The following is a 19,456-nucleotide window of genomic DNA, read 5'->3' as shown; positions in this document are numbered from 1 at the left end:
CTCAGACAGTGGGCTACGACTCGCCTTTTCACACCAACTTTGGTATGTGACAACTTCTTTTTTATTTCGGGCACTGTGCGACTTTCTGAACTTGAGCTTTCAAGTTTCTCCGACACTCTGTGTCACTCAATCAACTTCCTTTTGTTGTTTATACCACTGTTTGAACCAACAAATAGTACATTTTTCCTTTCCTCCACTTGGTATTTGCTGAAATTCTTCTGTTTTCTGGGCAGCAGGCATGTGCATTAATTTTCACGCTGACCGGGATTTATGTAGCAGAAGGACCTGGACATTTTAATGCATAAGCACATTTCCGCTTTGGTCCATACACCATGTTATAGTGTGAATTCTACGCACAGTGTTATGCATGAGGCCCCTGGAGAGCCGCAGTGGCTGCAGGTTTTCATTCTAACCATCTTCTTCATTAATGACCAGTTTTTCCGGCTAATTAACTTGACTCAGTCCCCTCAGTTGTTTCTTTTTCCTTAAATGGCAGGTAAACAATAATGAGACACAAATCAAGGCACCACATGACCAGCTCATCTGTGCCCATCACACAATATCTGAAAATGAACAAAGGCGATGGTCTCGGTAAGGTGCTTTTGGTCTACTTCTCTGTGTCAGGCAGCTCCTATTTAAGTGATTTCTTGATTGAAACAGGTGTGGCAGTAATCAGGCCTGGGGGTGGCTACGGAAATTGAACTCAGGTGTGATACACCACAGTTAGGTTATTTTTTAACAAGGGGGCAATTACTTTTTCACACAGGGCCATGTAGGTTTGGATTTTTTTTCTTCCTAAATAATAAAAACCATCATTTAAAAACTGCATTTTGTGTTTACTTGTGTTATATTTGACTAATGGTTAAATGTGTTTGATGATCAGAAACATTTTGTGTGACAAACATGCAAAAGAATAAGAAATCAGGAAGGGGGCAAATAGTTTTTCACACCACTGTACATGCACTGATGTTTTATTTATGCTTATGCCTTACTTCTGTTAACATTTTCAAGACATGTTATTGAATACTCACCTATAAAATCTGCTTACAAAGACTTCACTGGTAAAGCCCATGCCTCCCCAGTACTGTAAACAGCTATCACTCAACTCTCGTACAAGTCGTCCTGCTTTCAGTTTTGCCATAGATGCAAGCCTCGTTACATCATTTCCTTTCACATATAAAGCTGTAAGAAATATTAAATGCAATTAAGAATAAATGAAATATTGAGCAAAAATAATCAAAGCAATTCCTGGTCATAATGAAAAATCATCTCCCCCCCCCGCCACCAAAAAGAAGAAAGGATTTCTAATTCACACTGATACTATAAATTACGGTTGACCAATCAAAAAGGGTCTACTTAAAAATGCAAAAATGAGTACATACCAACTGCACGGTACAGAAGGGAGCGAAGGAGTTCTACTTCAGTTTCCAGCTCTGCCAAACGGAAATGCACCACTTGGTTGTTAAGTACTGGCTGGTTAAAAATCTTCCTTTGCCTTGTGTACTCGATGGTTTCTTGAATCACATTTTTCATAGGTGTCAAGACTATAAAATAGGACAAATGTGAATTAAATAAAACAATTTTTGAAACGTTTTGACTTAAGTCAGCTACAGAAATGCTGTAAAAATGTTAAAAAAAAGTTAAACAGTTTGCTTTATTTTACCTCACTTTACTGTTTTTACTCTGAGTATGACCACAGCCATTCTATTGAAACCTTTTATTATTAACATTTGCTGCAAGCTGCTTTGCCCTCAAAAGCTACTGTCTGATGAAAGTAATCGGGCTCTCTGGATTTGCAAATCCAGGGAGAGAAAGTAACAAAATCACAACTCTATCAAAGAGATTGTAAAATTGTGTGCTTTATTATCTTAATATGTAACACAATTAACAATGCAAACAATTGTACGATTTTCTACAAAAGAAGTACAACACTGTATATCTGTTGAATAAGACACACTTTTTCCGGGAAGTCTTCAAGGTGCCGACTGGCTTTTCATTTGGTGTGCTGTGATACAAATGATGCCCTACAGCTCCCTTTGTCTGGGTCACAGGGACACCTCCAAAATAATAAAAACTGATCGCTTACGGCCCGTCTGTCTCTTGCCCACCCTTTAACCATTCGCTCCCTTTTCCAGTCGCTGTTGCCGTCTTCTTACCTAGCTCCACAGCTACCCCTTGCCAGGAGCGCCGTTAATTATCCCTAACCCCTGTCATTCAGCTGTTTCTCTAGGGAGGTGCAACAAGCCCTCACAAAGTGCTTCCCCCCAAGATTCCACCTCAACTCTGCTTCCACTTGCCACAACCCCTGCGGTAGCGATACATGTCACAATTTTATTTCAAATGTTACGCTAGATTTGTGATTGATGTGGTAATGCACAGAATTATAATGCTGCCTCAAAAGACTTCCAGCTTGGATACATACTGCATGGAATTTTGATGTTCCCATATCTTATAGCATGGGTCCTCACTCATGGTGCTCGAGGGCCGCAGTGCTTACCGATTTTCATTTCAACTAGTTTCTATTAGTCTTTGCTAATAATGAAACTTGATATTTGAGTGCAATGCTTGTTAGTGCTTTCTTTCATCCAAAACACATTTAAATTGCATTATAGAGCAGGAATACTCTCTTATGGTCCTGGAGGGCGGCAGTGGCTGCAGGTTTTCACCTCAACCAATTTCTTAATTCGAACCAATTTATTGCCTGCTAAAGTTGTATTTTTTTTTACTTAATTTTAGTTAATTCATTTGTTGTGATTCAGAACAATTACTTGCTTGTTTTAGTTTTAAACTGTTGCACTTAGGTTTTGAATGTTTCCTGTTTTCTTAACCAGTCACCAGTTAATAATGAAATGCAAATAACACAGAAACCACCATCTCTCCAGCTAACTTGGTTCCATTTACAGTGGTGCATATGCATCATGAAGTATCTGTATTAATAAATATGTAGAAATAAATGAGAAAGAAAAGAAAGTACTGTGAAGTGCAAATCTGTTCCTGTCCTCAAACCATATGGATAATGTTCTCAGAAAAGGAAGCTCTACAGTGTGATAAAAGATTTGTCTTGAATGTATGAAAGCATCTACAAAAAAACAAAAGTTTCATTATCAGCAAGGCCTGCATTCTAGTCAGGAAACTGCCACTGTGGCCCTCCAGGACTGTAAGTGAAGACCCCGTCTTATAGTCTTTCACTAGGAATGTCCCCACAGTCCAAAACGATTTTGTCAAACTGATGACTATAAATGTACATCTATGCAATTGTGTGTGAGAGTATGCTACAATTTGCTGGAATCCTTTCAAACACCTGGCCTGATTTGCTGCTAGGGTCCTAGGGTCTAGCTTGTTTATAAAATGGATGGATGAACTCTTAAAGTGTAACATCATTAGCACTTGTATATTCACCTTGCTCTAAATAGCTATACAAGTGGAAAATGTAACACTAAATTGCACTGGATTTTGTATTTTTAGAACTTCTCTCAATGCTTGAGGCAGCTATATGTAAAGTTACACAGCTCAAAAAAGTCATCCTACCTTTACTCCCTAACGTGAGGCAACTGAACGGCTTTACTGACACCGCAAGCCTCAAAATGGGGAAAATGAGGAAATAATACATTCTTCTTCTTCATCTTTTCCCACTTCTGTTTGGGGTTGATGTTCTGCAACTCTTCAACAGCCAAGCCCTTTCCCTAGTAAATACTATAGAAGTAATGATAAATGTGCCTAAATGTGTAAAAACAAGTGTCATAAATGTGACCCAAAAAGAAAAGGTATACTTAACAAAATGGGCTAACCCTCTAGCACTGGTTGGAGACTATGAATTTTTAAAAGTCCAAAGGAACAACATGCATACCTGTCAAGCCTCCATTCCAAACTTTGGCTTCTGCTTGTCAAATCAATAAATGGACTGAGTGCAGTGGGTTAATGGAGTAGGGCACGTAGCCAAAAATAGGTAAAACAGCCCAATACGTCAGCCAAGTCTAATTAATACAACATATAAAATACTTTCATTTCATCTTGGATGCTGGAAAGTAGGGACAACTTGCCATACAGATTTTCTGTTTAAGAAGACCATTAAGTAAAACAATAAGCAACAGACGTTTGGGTAAGAACAGTTAAACAAAACCATTACTGGACAGTGAACCTGAAGGAAATGTATTATAAACAAGAAAAAAATAACATATTTTTCTGATATTGTCAAGAAAAAAATGAGGTGCACAGATACAAAAAAAGTTCAATGTACTTAAGTGAAGATAATATCAAAGATCTGGTCTGGGACTTTTCACTTTGACAGGAAATGGAAGACTTCACATTACTTACCATTGGCAACTCCCCACATGCGCTCTTCCTGAAACTGTAACATTTGGTAAGTAAAGCCCATTCCTTCTTCCCCAATGACATTTTTGCAAGGCACACGGACATCATCAAAATAGATTTCAGCTGTATCTGATGACTTCATTCCTATCTTATCAATTTTTCTTGCTACATGTATTCCTTTAATAGAAAAATAATTGTAGAATAACCAAAAGAGCATTTTAATAACTTGGTGAAATCTGGTAAATAGGAAAGCACAATATTAAAATAAAAAATAATAGACACAAATTATATATTTAAAACCATGTAAAGTTTCATTTCATAGTATTATGTGGTGTCCCGAAGTTGATTAATTTTACGGAACAATGTCACAACTATCAGTTGTCTAGTGAGCTTGGCTTGGTAACAAGAAATTTCTGTACAATTTTTAAAAATATTTTCAAGATATGAGATTCTAGATTTATCAAAGTTAGAATACATTTAATAAATCAAGAGAAAAACATGAACTGGTATTACAAAATGCAAAGACATATTTCATATATTACATTGTAATGTTTTAATATTGTTTTATAAAAAAAGAGCTTAGGCGCACACAGGTTTATATTATAATTTGTGAATGTCAGCAAAACAGACAGAGATGTATAATATCTAGTTTTAACATACAAACAAATATTCTGGAGCCTTTTGGTCCATTACTGTGAGGAAAGGGTGTGAAGTCTATAGTTGCAGCACTAAATGAAAGCCAGGGTACACAAGTTCACACACATGTACTAGGTGGGTTTATAATCTCCAGTCTCCATAAAATGAACGTCTTTGGGATATGTGAGGAAACCCACACAGATACTACTGTATCTAAATTCCTCCATGGAATATGGAGTTGTACACAAATGTCCAGAACAGTGAAATAGAAGTTTGGTAAAAAATGCAACCATTCTGCCCTTAAATAAAACCTTTTTATGTTAGCTGTCATACTTAAAAGTATTAAAATCTGAACTGTGATACATTAAGCCCTAAATTATTTAATACTTTATAGTTGTGCTAGTTATATTAAGTGTCAAATAAAACAGTATAAACTCTAATAGGGTGGCCCAATTCTGTAAGGTCTTTAGGTTTTTCTGCAGTTAGACTTGAAGTTGTTTGGAAGTATGATAGAAGGTGTAGCTTGATAGCACAGTGGTAAGCCTCACAGTAAAAAGTGCCTCACAGCTTCACAGTATAGGGTTCAAATCCTGGCTCAGGCATTATTTGTGTAGAGTCTGCACCTTCTGCCCATGTTCTATATTTTTTTCCCCATTTGTGGGTCCTTCAGCTTCTTTTTTCGTTCAGATGGCTTTGAACTGAGCTCACATAAGAGAGAGAATGTGCAAGTGCCATGCAGTGGATTGACATACCCCCAACCAACCTAGGTGTGTCTTCTACTATGTACCCAATGCTGTTCTCCATAACTGTGCACAATGTACAACGGGTAACTAAATTATTAAATGGACAGATGATGTATCTGTCAAATAGCACTATAAGTCATTATATATTGTAACTATAATCACTGAAATCTTGGGAAAAAAAGAATAAAAGCCACCAAAAAAAAACCCAGAAAAATAATAAAGTATAAATTATCGTATATGCTTTCAGTTAGATCTGGAATTACCATTGCATTTGTAAAAGATTTTAGGTTACATAAACTATTTTAATCCCATGGGGAAATTCAGATGCATACAGCAGCAGATATATAAAAAACAAGGATACAGACTCACAGGACAAATAACAGAGCCAATCAATCGATAAGTTTATTTTTATTTATTTATTTACTTATCGAGTAGATCAGGTGGCAGCCCTGAATTTCCTGATAGCAGTGGGAAGAAAGTCCCCCAGAGGCACTCATTAGTACATTATGGTGGATGGAGCCTGTGGCCAAAAGTGCTCCAGGATTGTGCTATCTAGATGGGATGGAGGGTTTTTTTTTTATGATGGCATCCAATTTTGCCATCATCCTCTATTCCACAATAGCTTCAAGTGTCTCCAGGGTTTGCCCTGGGATGTAACATGCTTTCTAGATAAGTTTGTTCAGGCATTGTGCTCCTTTTGTGTTCAGGTTTCTTCCCCAGGAGACTGTAGAGTAGAGCATCACATTGGCCACTATGAACTGATAGAAAATTTCCAGCAGCTTGCTGCACACATCAAAAGACCTGAATCTCCTTAGCAAGTACAGTCAGCTCTGGCTCTTCTTCTACAGCGGCCACTGTGTTGTCAGACCAGTCCAGTATGTTGTTTATGTGAACCCCCCTGGTACTTGTTGCTCTGCACCTCTTCCCCATCCTATCACTGAATGGTGACTGGTCTCAGAGTCTTCTTGGCACACCGGAAGTCTTGATGATGTTGAGTTGCAAGATGTTGTCTCTCCACAACAAGACAAAGTCCTTCACAACCTTCCTGTGCTATGACTTGTCTTCATTATTAATATAGCCTATGATGGATGAGTCATCTGAACATTTCTGTAGATGACAAGTGCTGGTACTGAGCTGGAAGTCTGTGGTGTAGAGGGTAAAAAGGATGGGAGACAGTACTCCAGTATAACACACCACCATTTCTAATACACATTTTTACACTGAGATTCACTGTATATGTAAAAGCAAACCAGTACTAAATTGTTTAGACATCTCAAATACACCAGAAAAGAATGAACAGTGTACAAATTATAATTGTTTTATTTTCATTGGTAAACAACAAATGAAAATGCTGTAGCTTCTTACCAGGCAAGTTCATTGGTAGACATATTAATGATTTGTTTCTGTGACTTGGTCCATCACTTGTGTTAGCCAAAAGACACATCCAGTCTGCTTGAACTCCATTTGTGGTCCACATTTTACCCCCATTTATGATGTAATCATCACCCTTCCTCACTGCTTTGGTTTTGATACCTAAAAAAATTTTAAGAATACTGATTATTTTTATTAACTCTAAAGAATAATTTTCTTTTCTTTTTTTTTTTTTTTTTAAACTGTTGTTTCTACATAGCCTAATATGAAAACTGATTGAAATGACAGCATTGTGTAGAAGGATGCCTTTACTCAAAATTAATATCTGACAGTGAAGCACTTTACTATAACATTTAATAATGGTTGTAATAAAGACTTTTAAAAATATAATTTTTATAATCTATTTTATTATTTTTAATCACAAAAGAACTCTGCATGATTTCATATTGAAATGTACAGTGCATCTGGAAAGTATTCACAGCACATTACTTTTTCCACATTTTGTTATGTTACAGCATTATTCCAAAATGGATTAAATTAATTTTTGTTCCTCGGAATTCTACACACAACACCCCATAATGACAATGTGAAAAAAGTTTACTTGAGGTTTTTGCAAATTTATTAAAAATAAAAAAATTGAGAAATCACATGTACGTAAGTATTCACAGCCTTTGCCATGAAGCTCAAAATTGAGCTCAGGTGCATCCTGTTTCCCCTGATCATCCTTGAGATGTTTCTGCAGCTTAATTGGAGTCCACCTGTGGTAAATTCAGTTGATTGGACATGATTTGAAAAGGCACACACCTGTATATATAAGGTCCCACAGTTGACAGTTCATATCAGAGCACAAACCAAGCATGAAGTTCAAGGAACTGTAGACCTCCGAGACAGGATTGTCTCGAGGCACAAATCTGGGGAAGGCTACTGGTAAATTTCTGCTGCTTTGAAGGTCCCAATGAGCACAGTGGCCTCCATCATCCGTAAGTGGAAGAAGTTCAAAACCACCAGGACTCTTCCTACAGCATCTAAACTGAGCAATCGGGGGAGAAGGGCCTTAGTCAGGGAGGTGACCAAGAACCCGATGGTCACTCTGTCAGAGCTCCAGAGGTCCTCTGTGGAGAGAGGAGAACCTTCCAGAAGGACAACCATCTCTGCAGCAATCCACCAATCAGGCCTGTATGGTAGAGTGGCCAGACAAAAGCCACTCCTTAGTAAAAGGCACATGGCAGCCCACCTGGAGTTTGCCAAAAGGCACCTGAAGGACTCTCAGACCATAAGAAACAAAATTCTCTGGTCTGATGAGACAAAGATTGGACTCTTTAGTGTGAATGCCAGGCGTCGCTCATCACCAGGCCAATACCATCCCTACAGTGAAGCATGGTGGTGGCAGCATCATGCTGTGTGGATGTTCTTCAGGGGCAGGAACTGGGAGACTAGTCAGGATAAAGGGAAAGATGACTGCAGCAAAGTACAGAGACATCCTGGATGAAAACCTGCTCCAGAGCACTCCTGACCTCAGACAGAGGTGACGGTTCATCATTCAGCAGGACAACGACCCTAAGCACACACCCAAGATATCAAAGGAGTGGCTTCAGGACAACTCTGTGAATGTCCTTGAGTGGCCCAGACTTGAATCCGATTGAACATCTCTGGAGAGATCTCAAAATGGTTGTGCACCGACGCTTCCCATCCAACCTGATGGAGCTTGAGAGGTGCTGCAAAGAGTAATGGGCGAAAATGGCCAAGGACAGGTGTGCCAAGCTTGTGGCATCATATTCAAAAAGACGAGGCTTTAATTGCTGCCAAAGGTGCATCGACAAAGTATTGAGCAAAGGCTGTGAATACTTATGTGTATGTGATTTCTCAGTTTTTTTATTTTTAATAAATTTGCAAAAACCTCTAGTAAACTTTTTTCACATTGTCATTATGGGGTGTTGTATGTAGAACTCTGAGGAAAAAAAATGAATCTAATCCACTTTGAAATAAAGCTGTAACATAACAAAATGTGGAAAAAGTGATGCGCTGTGAATACTTTCTAGATGCACTGTATATTAATATACAGTATATGAAACCCAGGTTCAGAAATGTAATGAATTTATTAATATGACAAGCATACATTTCTTATTGAATTTGTAAATCGAGCCAAAAAAAAAGAAAAAAATACTGATCACAAAACAGGTGTTGTTTTAGTCCACTTGCAAAGGATTATGATTATGCATCTGGTTTTGTAGCATTTCGGTTACCTCTATTTGCCTAGGTTTATTTAGATCAAAATGACTTTGTATGCAGTTTAACTGAATCAAACATGAGCATGTTCCTGCACAGTTTATTTAAGAGTAAAATATGTATATTTCTAAAAGTACCTGAAAACTCACACCAAGATTTATTCATGAGGAATAGAAAAACCTTCTTTATATACAGACATCAGTAAGTGGTTTGGGTAAAATTTGTTAAATCTGGGCCAAAACAGCTTCTACCATAGTAGTTTTATTTGGAAAATGTTGGAACTTATTGTTTTGGGCCTTTTCATAAACTGTGGCCTAAGAGGCAAGATCACCACATTTAGTAAATGTTTTTGGTGTTTTTTTTTTTCTTATTATTACTGCTCATTTAATAATGATGTGATTATGCTAGATGTGCAAGGAGATGTAGGTTTTCTTGTCATAATTACACACCCGATTTTGACATCACTGTGTAAAAAGATAGAAACGTATTCCTCACCTAATAAAATCTCTCTATATAAAACAAAATGCCCCGTGTCCTGCGTCTGTGCCAGGGTGTAATGTTATTTGATGTCCACAAGAGGGCTGCAATGTCTGATGAACAAAGGCAACAAGAACAACAAAGAAAAAGGGGCATAAGGGCTAGCATATCCTGTTAACAGAGATTCCAAATGCACGATATGATTGAAAAAGACAGACTTAATATTGTATCATTGTGCCCATTTTAACAAACGGGCATTTTGTTATTCTAATATTACATATTTTTCACTACAAATCTAATGCAAATGCTGGCAATGAACTTGTTATATTGCGAGATATTTATGTGGAAACATACTTGCAACATCTGAGCCAGCTCCAACTTCACTCACACCAAGACATGCGACTTTGTCTCCTTGTATAGTTGGTGCAAGAAATTCCTTTTTCAGCTCTGATGACCCAAACCTTAAGAAATAATAAAACATGGCTTTAAAAAACGTGCAACCAATTGATATTAAATCTGTATTCCCTCTTTAAGCTCTAATTTATTAATGCATCATGCTAAGAAATCTTTTACTTCTTTCATTTTTCACACACAATTTACAAAGAGGCCCAACCTGAAAACCTAATTTAGTTAGTTTCTTCTTATTTTATTCAGATTTGCTTTTACATCTAATACTTTAGAAAACTAATCTTAAGTAATTTAAATTTGTTTAACATGAATAATGACACAAGACATAAAACTATACAAACTTTATTGTGTGAAAAAGAATGCGTCTCAAGTACCTTTTTCAGAATCTAATTGATGTGATGTCTTAAATTCATTTCAAGTATATTTTGTAAACATTCTTCTCTTTGCAAAGGTGAAAGTTATATTTGTTTTAATGTTTTTTGTTGTTTTAGAATGTCTGATCCTGAAGAAGGTGTGTTGATGCCTAAGCACATTAGTCCAAAGAACATTAGATTTTCCCTGATTCAGCTTTTTTGAAGACTTCACAGTTTAAGTTCAATTTGCAAACATGTATTATATTTTAAATACTCTACAAAAATGTGTAATCCAACAAATACTGTAATTTATAGTTCAGGAAGCCCATATTCACATGCTAAATATTAAAAATGGAAAGCGGTTGCACCTCAAATTTTAATGTGGTTAATACATCTGGAGGTTGGTAAATTGTGCACATTCTAATATAATTATTCTATTCACGATATATTTGCAGCAGCTTATTGAACAAGATGGTTTGGGAGTAGCTGATTTTAATATGAAACAAGTTAGAGGACTTCTGAAATTTCAAAGAACCTATGATCCTTTAGGAATAAACAGTCAGAATACAGTACTGAATACAGTCATATGAAAAAGTTTGGGAACCCCGCTTAAGTCTTTGGATTTGTATTTATCATTGGCTGAGCTTTCAAAGTAGCAACTTCCTTTTAATATATGACATGCCTTAAGGAAACAGTAGTATTTCAGCAGGGATATTAAGTTTATTGGATTAACAGAAAATATGTAATATTTCATTCTTTCATAGGAAATGAAAAGACATACCACTGTTATCTTTTATGTTGAAAGTAGAGTAAATTATTATGCAGGCTGTATGACTGTATGTAAAATTAACTTTTAAGAGTTGAAATTAAGCTAATAATATACCTTGACAGAGCTTGCGTGGTCATGTCAGACTGAACTCCAATAGCCATAGGAATTCCTCCACAGCGAATGTTGCCAAGCTCCTCAGCCACTGCTATATTGTAGCTGTAGTCCAATCCTAGACCTCCATACTCTGTTATAAAAAGAAAATGAATTAAAATACAATATTCAACTTTATATGTAAAGGTCATTAATGTGCAGTTTATTTAAATTTCATGTATCACAATTGTTGCTTAAATTAACATTAAAGTGACTCAAAATCAGAAAATCACAGTAATAGTCCTTGGGCTAAAGCACTATATGATATCCAAAAGAATCGGGTTTAATTAATTCTTTGTGGCATTTGTCAAATTACTTGAAATTTTTATGATGTTTAACTGTTTCAGCAATTACATTCTAGTCTGAGAAGAAATATCTTGCTTAGGTAACTAATGCTAACTAAAAAAGAAACAAACTGTGAATTTTTCTGACAGACTATTGTAACCAACTGATATCATTACATCATTTGTTCTCTAAAATGTGAATATCCTTTACACTTTTTGTCTATATCTGATGTTTTCATACTTTCTGTATATTTATAGTTCAAAGATGATAATTGCCACACATATATAAACTCTGTACTGTAGTTACTATCTGGGCCCTGATACAGCTATGCAGCCCCAAACCATAACATTTTCACTTCCAAGCTTTCCAGTTGCTATCAGGTTCTTCTGGTCAAATACAAGGGTTTTTGCCAAACATTTTTTCTAGTTCTGTGGATAAATAACTCTATCTTTGCCTTGTCTCTCCACAGCACATTTTTCTAGACTTCCTGGTCTTTGCCTAGGTATTAATGAGCAAAATTAAATTTTGTCCAGATGTTCTTTATGGAGAGCAATAGTTTCCTTCTGGCACATCTCCAATTTGTGCAATCTCCTTAAAATGGTATAGTCGTGCATTATGACATGAACAATGACAAGGGCTATCTGTAAGTGCCATGATGATGAAACTCTGAGAGAGACTTCTTTTAGCATCTTCTGTTCTGTTCTCGGGCTGAACTTGCTGGCCTGGACAAACAGGTATTGTCTAAACATTTTTCTGCTTGTAGATAATCATTCTCAATTGGTTGGAATTTTTTAAATCCCTCCCCAGACTCACAGGCATCTAAAACCTTCTTTCTGAAGACTTCAAAGAGTTCTTTCGATCTAGGCATGGTGATAACACACACTTCAACAACAAAGAGCAAACAAAACTAAATGTTTGATGTTTAAATAAGACAGGTTCCTCCAAGATCCCCTCTAACAATGTTCTTATAATTTGCACCTGATCTGATTCACCTGATTCTAATATTAGGTGTCTGAGGTACTGACAAATGTGAGTTTATACTTACTTTTTCCATATGCTAAAGTTGCATTTAAGTTTATTTAAATTATGCAACAGACTACAAAATGTAAATGTGGCATAATGCTTGCTATATTATATCAACTTTATTATATATACTTTTTAAAATGAAGATCCAATTTTAATATGCACAAATAAACTAAAAAAAAAAAAATCATGGGGTTACTTTCTGACATTACTGCATCATGGAGAAATTAAGGGTTGGTGGCTTTATAGGTGGTTAGGAGTTATTTCAGTGATATTTGGGGAAATTGCCAGGGGGTTTCCTATCAAGCTGGAAAAGCATTATTAGTTTTCCTATTTAAAATAATTGTCACCCTATTTTCCATTTTTCAATGTGTTTGCATGTACGAATTAGAATCAGATAAAAGGGACTGACTGCATATGAAGTTTCCTGATGAGTATTCACTGACAACAACAGAGATGTCAGGACTAACTCATGTAGGGGCATGGTGATAACTAACATTTTTTATTGGTTTTGTATAGGAATGCATCTAGAAAATGTGCATGGTTACACAACTATTACACATCTATGTCATCTGATGACAACTGAGAAACAAAACGTTTTTTTTTTGTAATTCTAGGTAAATGGAGGCACTTAGCAATTTACATGTTTTTTCTATTGATGTTATCTTAATCTCCTCTCAAGAGTTTGTTAATAGATGATGAACAGTACTTGTCCTTGATAACTTTGTGATCCTGTGTTCTTTCCCTTGAAAGATATAGAACAAGAAAACAGAAATCTTTACTTGAAATAACTCCAAATAATGATGAACAATGTTCTGCTAACAAATGGTCTCCTAATCAGCTTGGGAGAGAAAACAAGATCGATTACTTTCGTATTTTATTAAAAACAAGTATAATACTGTAAAAATAATCAGAGTTGCTTTGAATACGACATCATAATGACTTTTACCTTTAAGCCCACATTACACAATTTTCCATTTATGCAGCATAATGACCACATAAAAAACTTTCTCTTTGTTAATGAATCATGCTTCAAAAGTATGTAAGCAAATGAAGCTTCAGGGAGATCCGAAGGATCTAATTTTAAAATGTGACTACCTACTTTTTCATGACCATTAGAAACTTGAGTAAATGAATCATTAATGATTAACCTAGCAGTGTTGTAATAATGTTTCAAAAGAATATGAAATGTTGGGCAGAGGTGAATCAGTGGACATTCCAAGTTACCTCTGCTTAACAAAAAAAACACACACACACCTCGCTGTCTCTTTCACAATCAGCTCAGCCCTCCCTTATAACTGAGGGCCGATGGAAATATTTCATGTATGTGAACTCCTAAAAAAAAACCAAATTATAACTGCATCAACAAAAACACTGAAGTAAGGGATACTCTTGCAAACTCATTATATCAATCATAAGATTTTTATTTATTTGTTATGTAGATTATTAGTACAGCAGGTCTAAATTCATTTAGAAAATGTAAGCAAAAGAATAAATGAAGAATGTTTCATCAGAGAAAATAATCACTATTACATTATACTTATGAAAATATGTAGAGTGCTTTATGAACATTTCACTGCATATATTTGCTTTCAATAGTGCAAAATACACATATTTCCTCCAAGAGAGACTGATTTTTGGAACACGTTGAACAAGTTTAAAGATAATGAAATTTGTTATCTTTTCACACAAATTATGAAATGGCCTTTTTGAGTTGCTTAGTCCAGGCTACAAGAATGTGAACGTTCACTACTAACACATAGCTTTTGGTGAGAATAAACTGTTTATCCCATTATACATTTACTCAGTTTTTAGGGCTGTATACAACAGGATAAAGCAGAAAGAGGAGACAACGCTATGCCTTTAAAAATATTTTCAAGATGGTCAAAAATGTTTTACACCTTTCCCATAAACAGCCTGTTAATCTACTGAACAAAAAAATACAAATGCTTAAAATAGGTTATTTTTTACCCTCACAGAAAATTCTCCTGTGAAAGTATGTGACAGTGGAGCTAATGGATGCTGCTGTGTTTGCAAATTATACTCACCTATAATGAGTGTTGGTCACAGAACCTTAGGACAATGTTTACATAGGGAAATGGCTTCACACTATAGAGTTCACTAGCAGATGTGACAATATGGGGGTAATGTGTTGTAAAAACTGACATAAAAATGCAACAGCCTACGACTGCTAATTTAATATTGCAATAAAAATTAAAATTCACATTCATTGTTTACTAAAAATGAACAAAAAAGATATATTTATATATGAAATAGTTTACGTAAGTCGATCAGAATGCATGTCAGTATTCAGTAATAACATTACAATACTGCTTTACTGTATTTTTAAAATATTTTACTAGATGACAAAATTACTTCAACCTTCAGATCTTGCTATTTTAAATATTATTTATTTATTTAGTATATCGGGCGGCACGGTGGCGCAGTGGTAGCGCTGCTGCCTCGCAGTTAGGAGACCCGGGTTCGCTTCCCGGGTCCTCCCTGCATGGAGTTTGCATGTTCTCCCCGTGTCTGCGTGGGTTTCCTCCGGGCGCTCCAGTTTCCTCCCACAATCCAAAGACATGCAGGCTAGGTGGATTGGCGATTCTAAATTGGCCCTAGTGTGTGCTTGGTGTGTGGGTGTGTTTGTGTGTGTCCTGTGGTGGGTTGGCACCCTGCCCAGGATTGGTTCCTGCCTTGTGCCCTGTGTTGGCTGGGATTGGCTCCAGCAGACCCCCGTGATCCTGTATTCGGATTCAGCGGGTTAGAAAATGGATGGATGGATGGATATTTAGTATATCACTAATGCCCTGCTATGTTTGATTTAACAACTTCACCTTCTGTTCTAGTTTTCATCTATAGTAAAACTGAAACTGGAACTGGCAGTTTAGGATTTAGAACTGTGATTGAGACTATAGACTGCTTTGAACTTTCCACATTTAGTCTCTCATGGCCTTGGCCCATACATTCTGTGACTTGGGAGAAATGTATGCTCACTTTTAGGTAATTTCAGAGATTCAGTTACTGCACACAGCTGCACAGAAAGATGTTTCCAGAAAGCTGTGCTAAGCAAGGATAACTTAAAAATGATTTAAGTCAAAATAAAAAATAAAATGTATAGCAATTCATTTTCTGAACCTCTTTTATTCTAAAACTCAGGATGCCAGAGTCCTCCCAGCATCGAAAGCAAGTAAACTGAAAAACTTTCTGGTGTATGCAAAGCCACATATGGTTCCCATAAAGAATGTTCATCCTGACCCTTGGACTCTTTCATGTTTTCTTGGTTTGCAACATTGAATCAGAGTGGTTTAATTAGGCAATTTGATAGTGGCCATCAGAGAATGACTGCCAAAGTGAAAACAAATCTCCAGAATTTCAACCAAATGTATTACAGTTATTGAACACAAAATTATTGATTTTCAGTTATTCATTATTTGAGACATGCCTGGCAGCAAATACAGTCTCAAATCTATGTGTGTATGTCTCTATCAGCTTTCTACATGTGGATACTGCAATCATCTGATTCTACTTTTGCAAAACTGTTAAAAGCTTTGTCAGGTTGTACGAGGACAATAAAAGAACAGTTATTTTCAAGTCCAGCCCAACTACCAATTAATCTACAGAGTATCTTGCACCTTTGAGACATAGAAGGAAAAGAAACAGCCCTGAAAAGAACTCGGATGGAAACAAGTCAAATTTGCAAACTTTGCACAAATATTGCCCAGCATGGCATTGTTCAATATCGGTGATTTTCACAAATATTTTTAAAAGAAAATTTTTAAAAGAATATTTTCAAACATGTTCTTAGTCTACTGCCACTCACTACTTGATACTACTTCACTGATGTAGATCGGATTCGGGATGGAGCTATGCCTTATATCTTTATTGATGCTATGGCATTTTTCCTCAACATTACCATAAAGAATAATGATTAATACTGTAACTCTGGAGCCCAAATTAAATTTTAAATATGCAAATTTTCAGACATTTTGTGCTTTACAATATCTTCTTCTTTCAGCTACTCCTGTTAAGCGTCGCCACAGTGGATCATCTTACTCCAAATCTTCCTGTCCTCTACATCTTGCTATGTCACACCCACCACCTGCATGTCCTCTCTCACCACATCCATAAACCTTCTCTCAGGCCTTCCTCTTTTCCTCTTTCCTGGTTCTATCTTTAACATCCTTCTGCCAATATACCCAGCACCTCTCCTCTGCACATGTCTAAACCAACACAATGTTGCCTTTCATTGCCTCCAAACCGACTAACCTGAACTGACCTTCTAATGTACTCATTTCCAATCCTGTACATCCTCGTCACACCGAATGCAAATCTTAGCATCTTTAACTCTGCCACCTCCATGTGGTATAGCTTGTCCACGGCTCTGATGAAAAAGGCCAGTTTTAAATAAATAATCGCTGCACTTAATCAAGGGGGTGTGGGTAGTGTGGCCGGAGTGGTTCTCAGACGCTATGTGAGGCGGACGTTTCCTCGCTTATATGCACAAGTGAGGAATCGTCCACATCTGTAATTGAAGCTGGAAACTGCTAATCACCACACCTGAGCCATGTCCACATTATATATACTAGGAGCACAAGTGCGAAGGGGGAGAAAAAAAGGATTGGAGTGAACGGAGGAGGATGGGCAAGGCTGGAGAAGTAAAGAGCCAGTGCAAGAAAGAGAGAGTGAACGATTGAGAGCAGAGTCGCTGGTGTTTTGCAGGCAGCTGGAAGGAGAGCCCTCTGGAAAGTTATTTGGCCGACACTTGGTGGGGGCTGAAGGAAGCGTCACTCCAGCTGAGTGATCACGGAGCTGGAGTGACCCCGAAGGTGGTTGGCTTGCCGCATAAGGCACGGTAGGCAGTGGGAATCAGGAACGCTTAGGAGAGTGAGTGAACCCCAGCATGAGCGCCCTGGCCGTTGGGGAACCTAAGTCTCAGTCTGATGGAAACCAGGGGCCTAAAGGCAACAGGACGTGAAGGACAGCTGCAGGTAGGGTGACATTTTCCTAGATCTATCCTAGATTTACCGTTTTTGAGTAGTGAGCTGCTCTTATTGCTATTATTATAGAATAAAAACATTTGATTTGAGTCTGTAACAGCCGGTGTAAATTTATGGTACTTGTAAAGGTGTGTGTTTTTTTTTTATTCAGTTTTATTTTCTCAGTCACATTAATGTTCCCCCTGATGTGACACTGTTGTCTTCAAATAAAGACATGCTATAACAGAGGTGAACTCAGATGAGGATGAGGGTTCTACATCGGAGACAGAGAACAGAAGCCTTCTCCGCAAGAAATGTCCATTTACACATAAGAACAACACAGCTGCACCAGGTGTAAAGGCGAGAGATGGCACCGTTTGGATGCAGCAACAGGTTGGACATCATCCTAGCCGTGAGTCTGCCCTACACCTGTCCTTCAAAGAAAAAGCAGGGCCTACAGAGCTCGCCAAGGTATCATGCAAAGTTCCATTTGCGATTATGTTTTTGATGGTCTTCATGTAAAAAACATTTATATGTTACTTATATAAAAGCCATATCAAATGTTGTTTACCTATATTTATTTACTTGTCTTTCTACAATGTAAAGTCAAAGCAGACTGCAGAGCCTCCTGTGTTTGATCAACACAGGCCTGTTGACAAAGTACACGTGCAACGCCATTCCTCATTTAGGACAAGATCAGTTATGTAAAGTATGATGGTAGCTTACACCTGCAGCTATAGACACTTCAGCACATGAGCTAGTGTTTAGATCTGGCAGTGCCATGCTGACAGTGTATGTGCCAAAAGGAATTCGTCTGACTGCATTCTCGGTACTATTGCTCACATACAATGCTCATTTCATCCCAGTATACAAGGGGTATTTGACAATTTATTTACTTCAGTTGGAAAGAAAAGAGTTTTCAAAAAAAATGTTTTATTTTATTTTTCAATATAGTCTCCTGATAGCTCCATATACTTCATCTACTTTTCCTGCAATGACTTCAACCTCTTTGAAAAAAATAATCTTCTGTTTAACCTTTAAACCAGGACATCACAACTGCCTTGACGTCTTCATCACTTGAAAACTGCTGTCCAGATTTCTTCAAAACTCAGAAAAAGAAATAATCTGAGGGAGCGAGGTCAGGACTGTAGGGGTGGATGGTTCAGCTACTGGAACCCATATTCTCGGATGGCAGACTGTGATTGACATGCTATGTGAACCTGCGCACTGTCGTGAGGAAGCAGCATGCCTGCTGTGAATTTTCCTCGTCTTTTCTCCTTGATTGACTCCTGCAAAGCGATTGTTGTGTTGGAGTAATTCTCCCTGGTTATGGTTGTCTTGTGTGGAATGAACTCCAGAAGCAAAAGTCCTTCAATATCCCAGAAGACAGTTGCCATCACTTTGCCTGCAAATTTTTTCTGCTTTGAACTTATTTTGGATTGGGTGATGACTTGTGCATCCATTGCATTGACTCCATTTTGAACTCAGGATCTCTGTGATAGACACAAATCTCATCTCCAGTCACCAAAAGATGAAAAAAAATCACTTGGGTCTTCACAGAGGATCACTAAGTTCTCTTGATAGCACTGGAGCCTTGTGGCCAGACATGGCATCAGCATTCTTGGAACCCATCTTGCACTGCAACTTCTCATGAATTATTTTCCAAACTGTACCTGCCGAAATGCCCATTTCTTCAGCTATTTGGGAAACCTTAATTCGTCTGTC

The 19,456-nt window shown here is 37.2% G+C and overlaps 1 protein-coding gene across 1 annotated transcript in view; it reads right to left on the bottom strand.

The window, feature by feature from the left end:
• Window positions 1-19,456, bottom strand: part of zgc:85777 (uncharacterized protein LOC405871 homolog) — a 56,148-nt gene that overhangs the window by 9,614 nt on the left and 27,078 nt on the right. The window contains exons 3-8 of the mRNA XM_039736700.1: window positions 11,409-11,538; window positions 10,119-10,225; window positions 7,056-7,223; window positions 4,315-4,488; window positions 1,383-1,544; window positions 1,032-1,182 (exon numbers count right to left, since the gene is read on the bottom strand). Of these exons, the coding sequence (XP_039592634.1) occupies window positions 1,032-1,182; window positions 1,383-1,544; window positions 4,315-4,488; window positions 7,056-7,223; window positions 10,119-10,225; window positions 11,409-11,538 (892 nt within the window). The remainder of the gene's footprint in view (window positions 1-1,031; window positions 1,183-1,382; window positions 1,545-4,314; window positions 4,489-7,055; window positions 7,224-10,118; window positions 10,226-11,408; window positions 11,539-19,456) is intronic.

The sequence above is a fragment of the Polypterus senegalus genome, chromosome 15, assembly GCF_016835505.1.
Source record: "Polypterus senegalus isolate Bchr_013 chromosome 15, ASM1683550v1, whole genome shotgun sequence".
In the NCBI taxonomy this organism is placed as follows: Eukaryota; Metazoa; Chordata; class Cladistia; order Polypteriformes; family Polypteridae; genus Polypterus; species Polypterus senegalus.
This window is presented reverse-complemented; position numbering and strand designations above follow the sequence as displayed.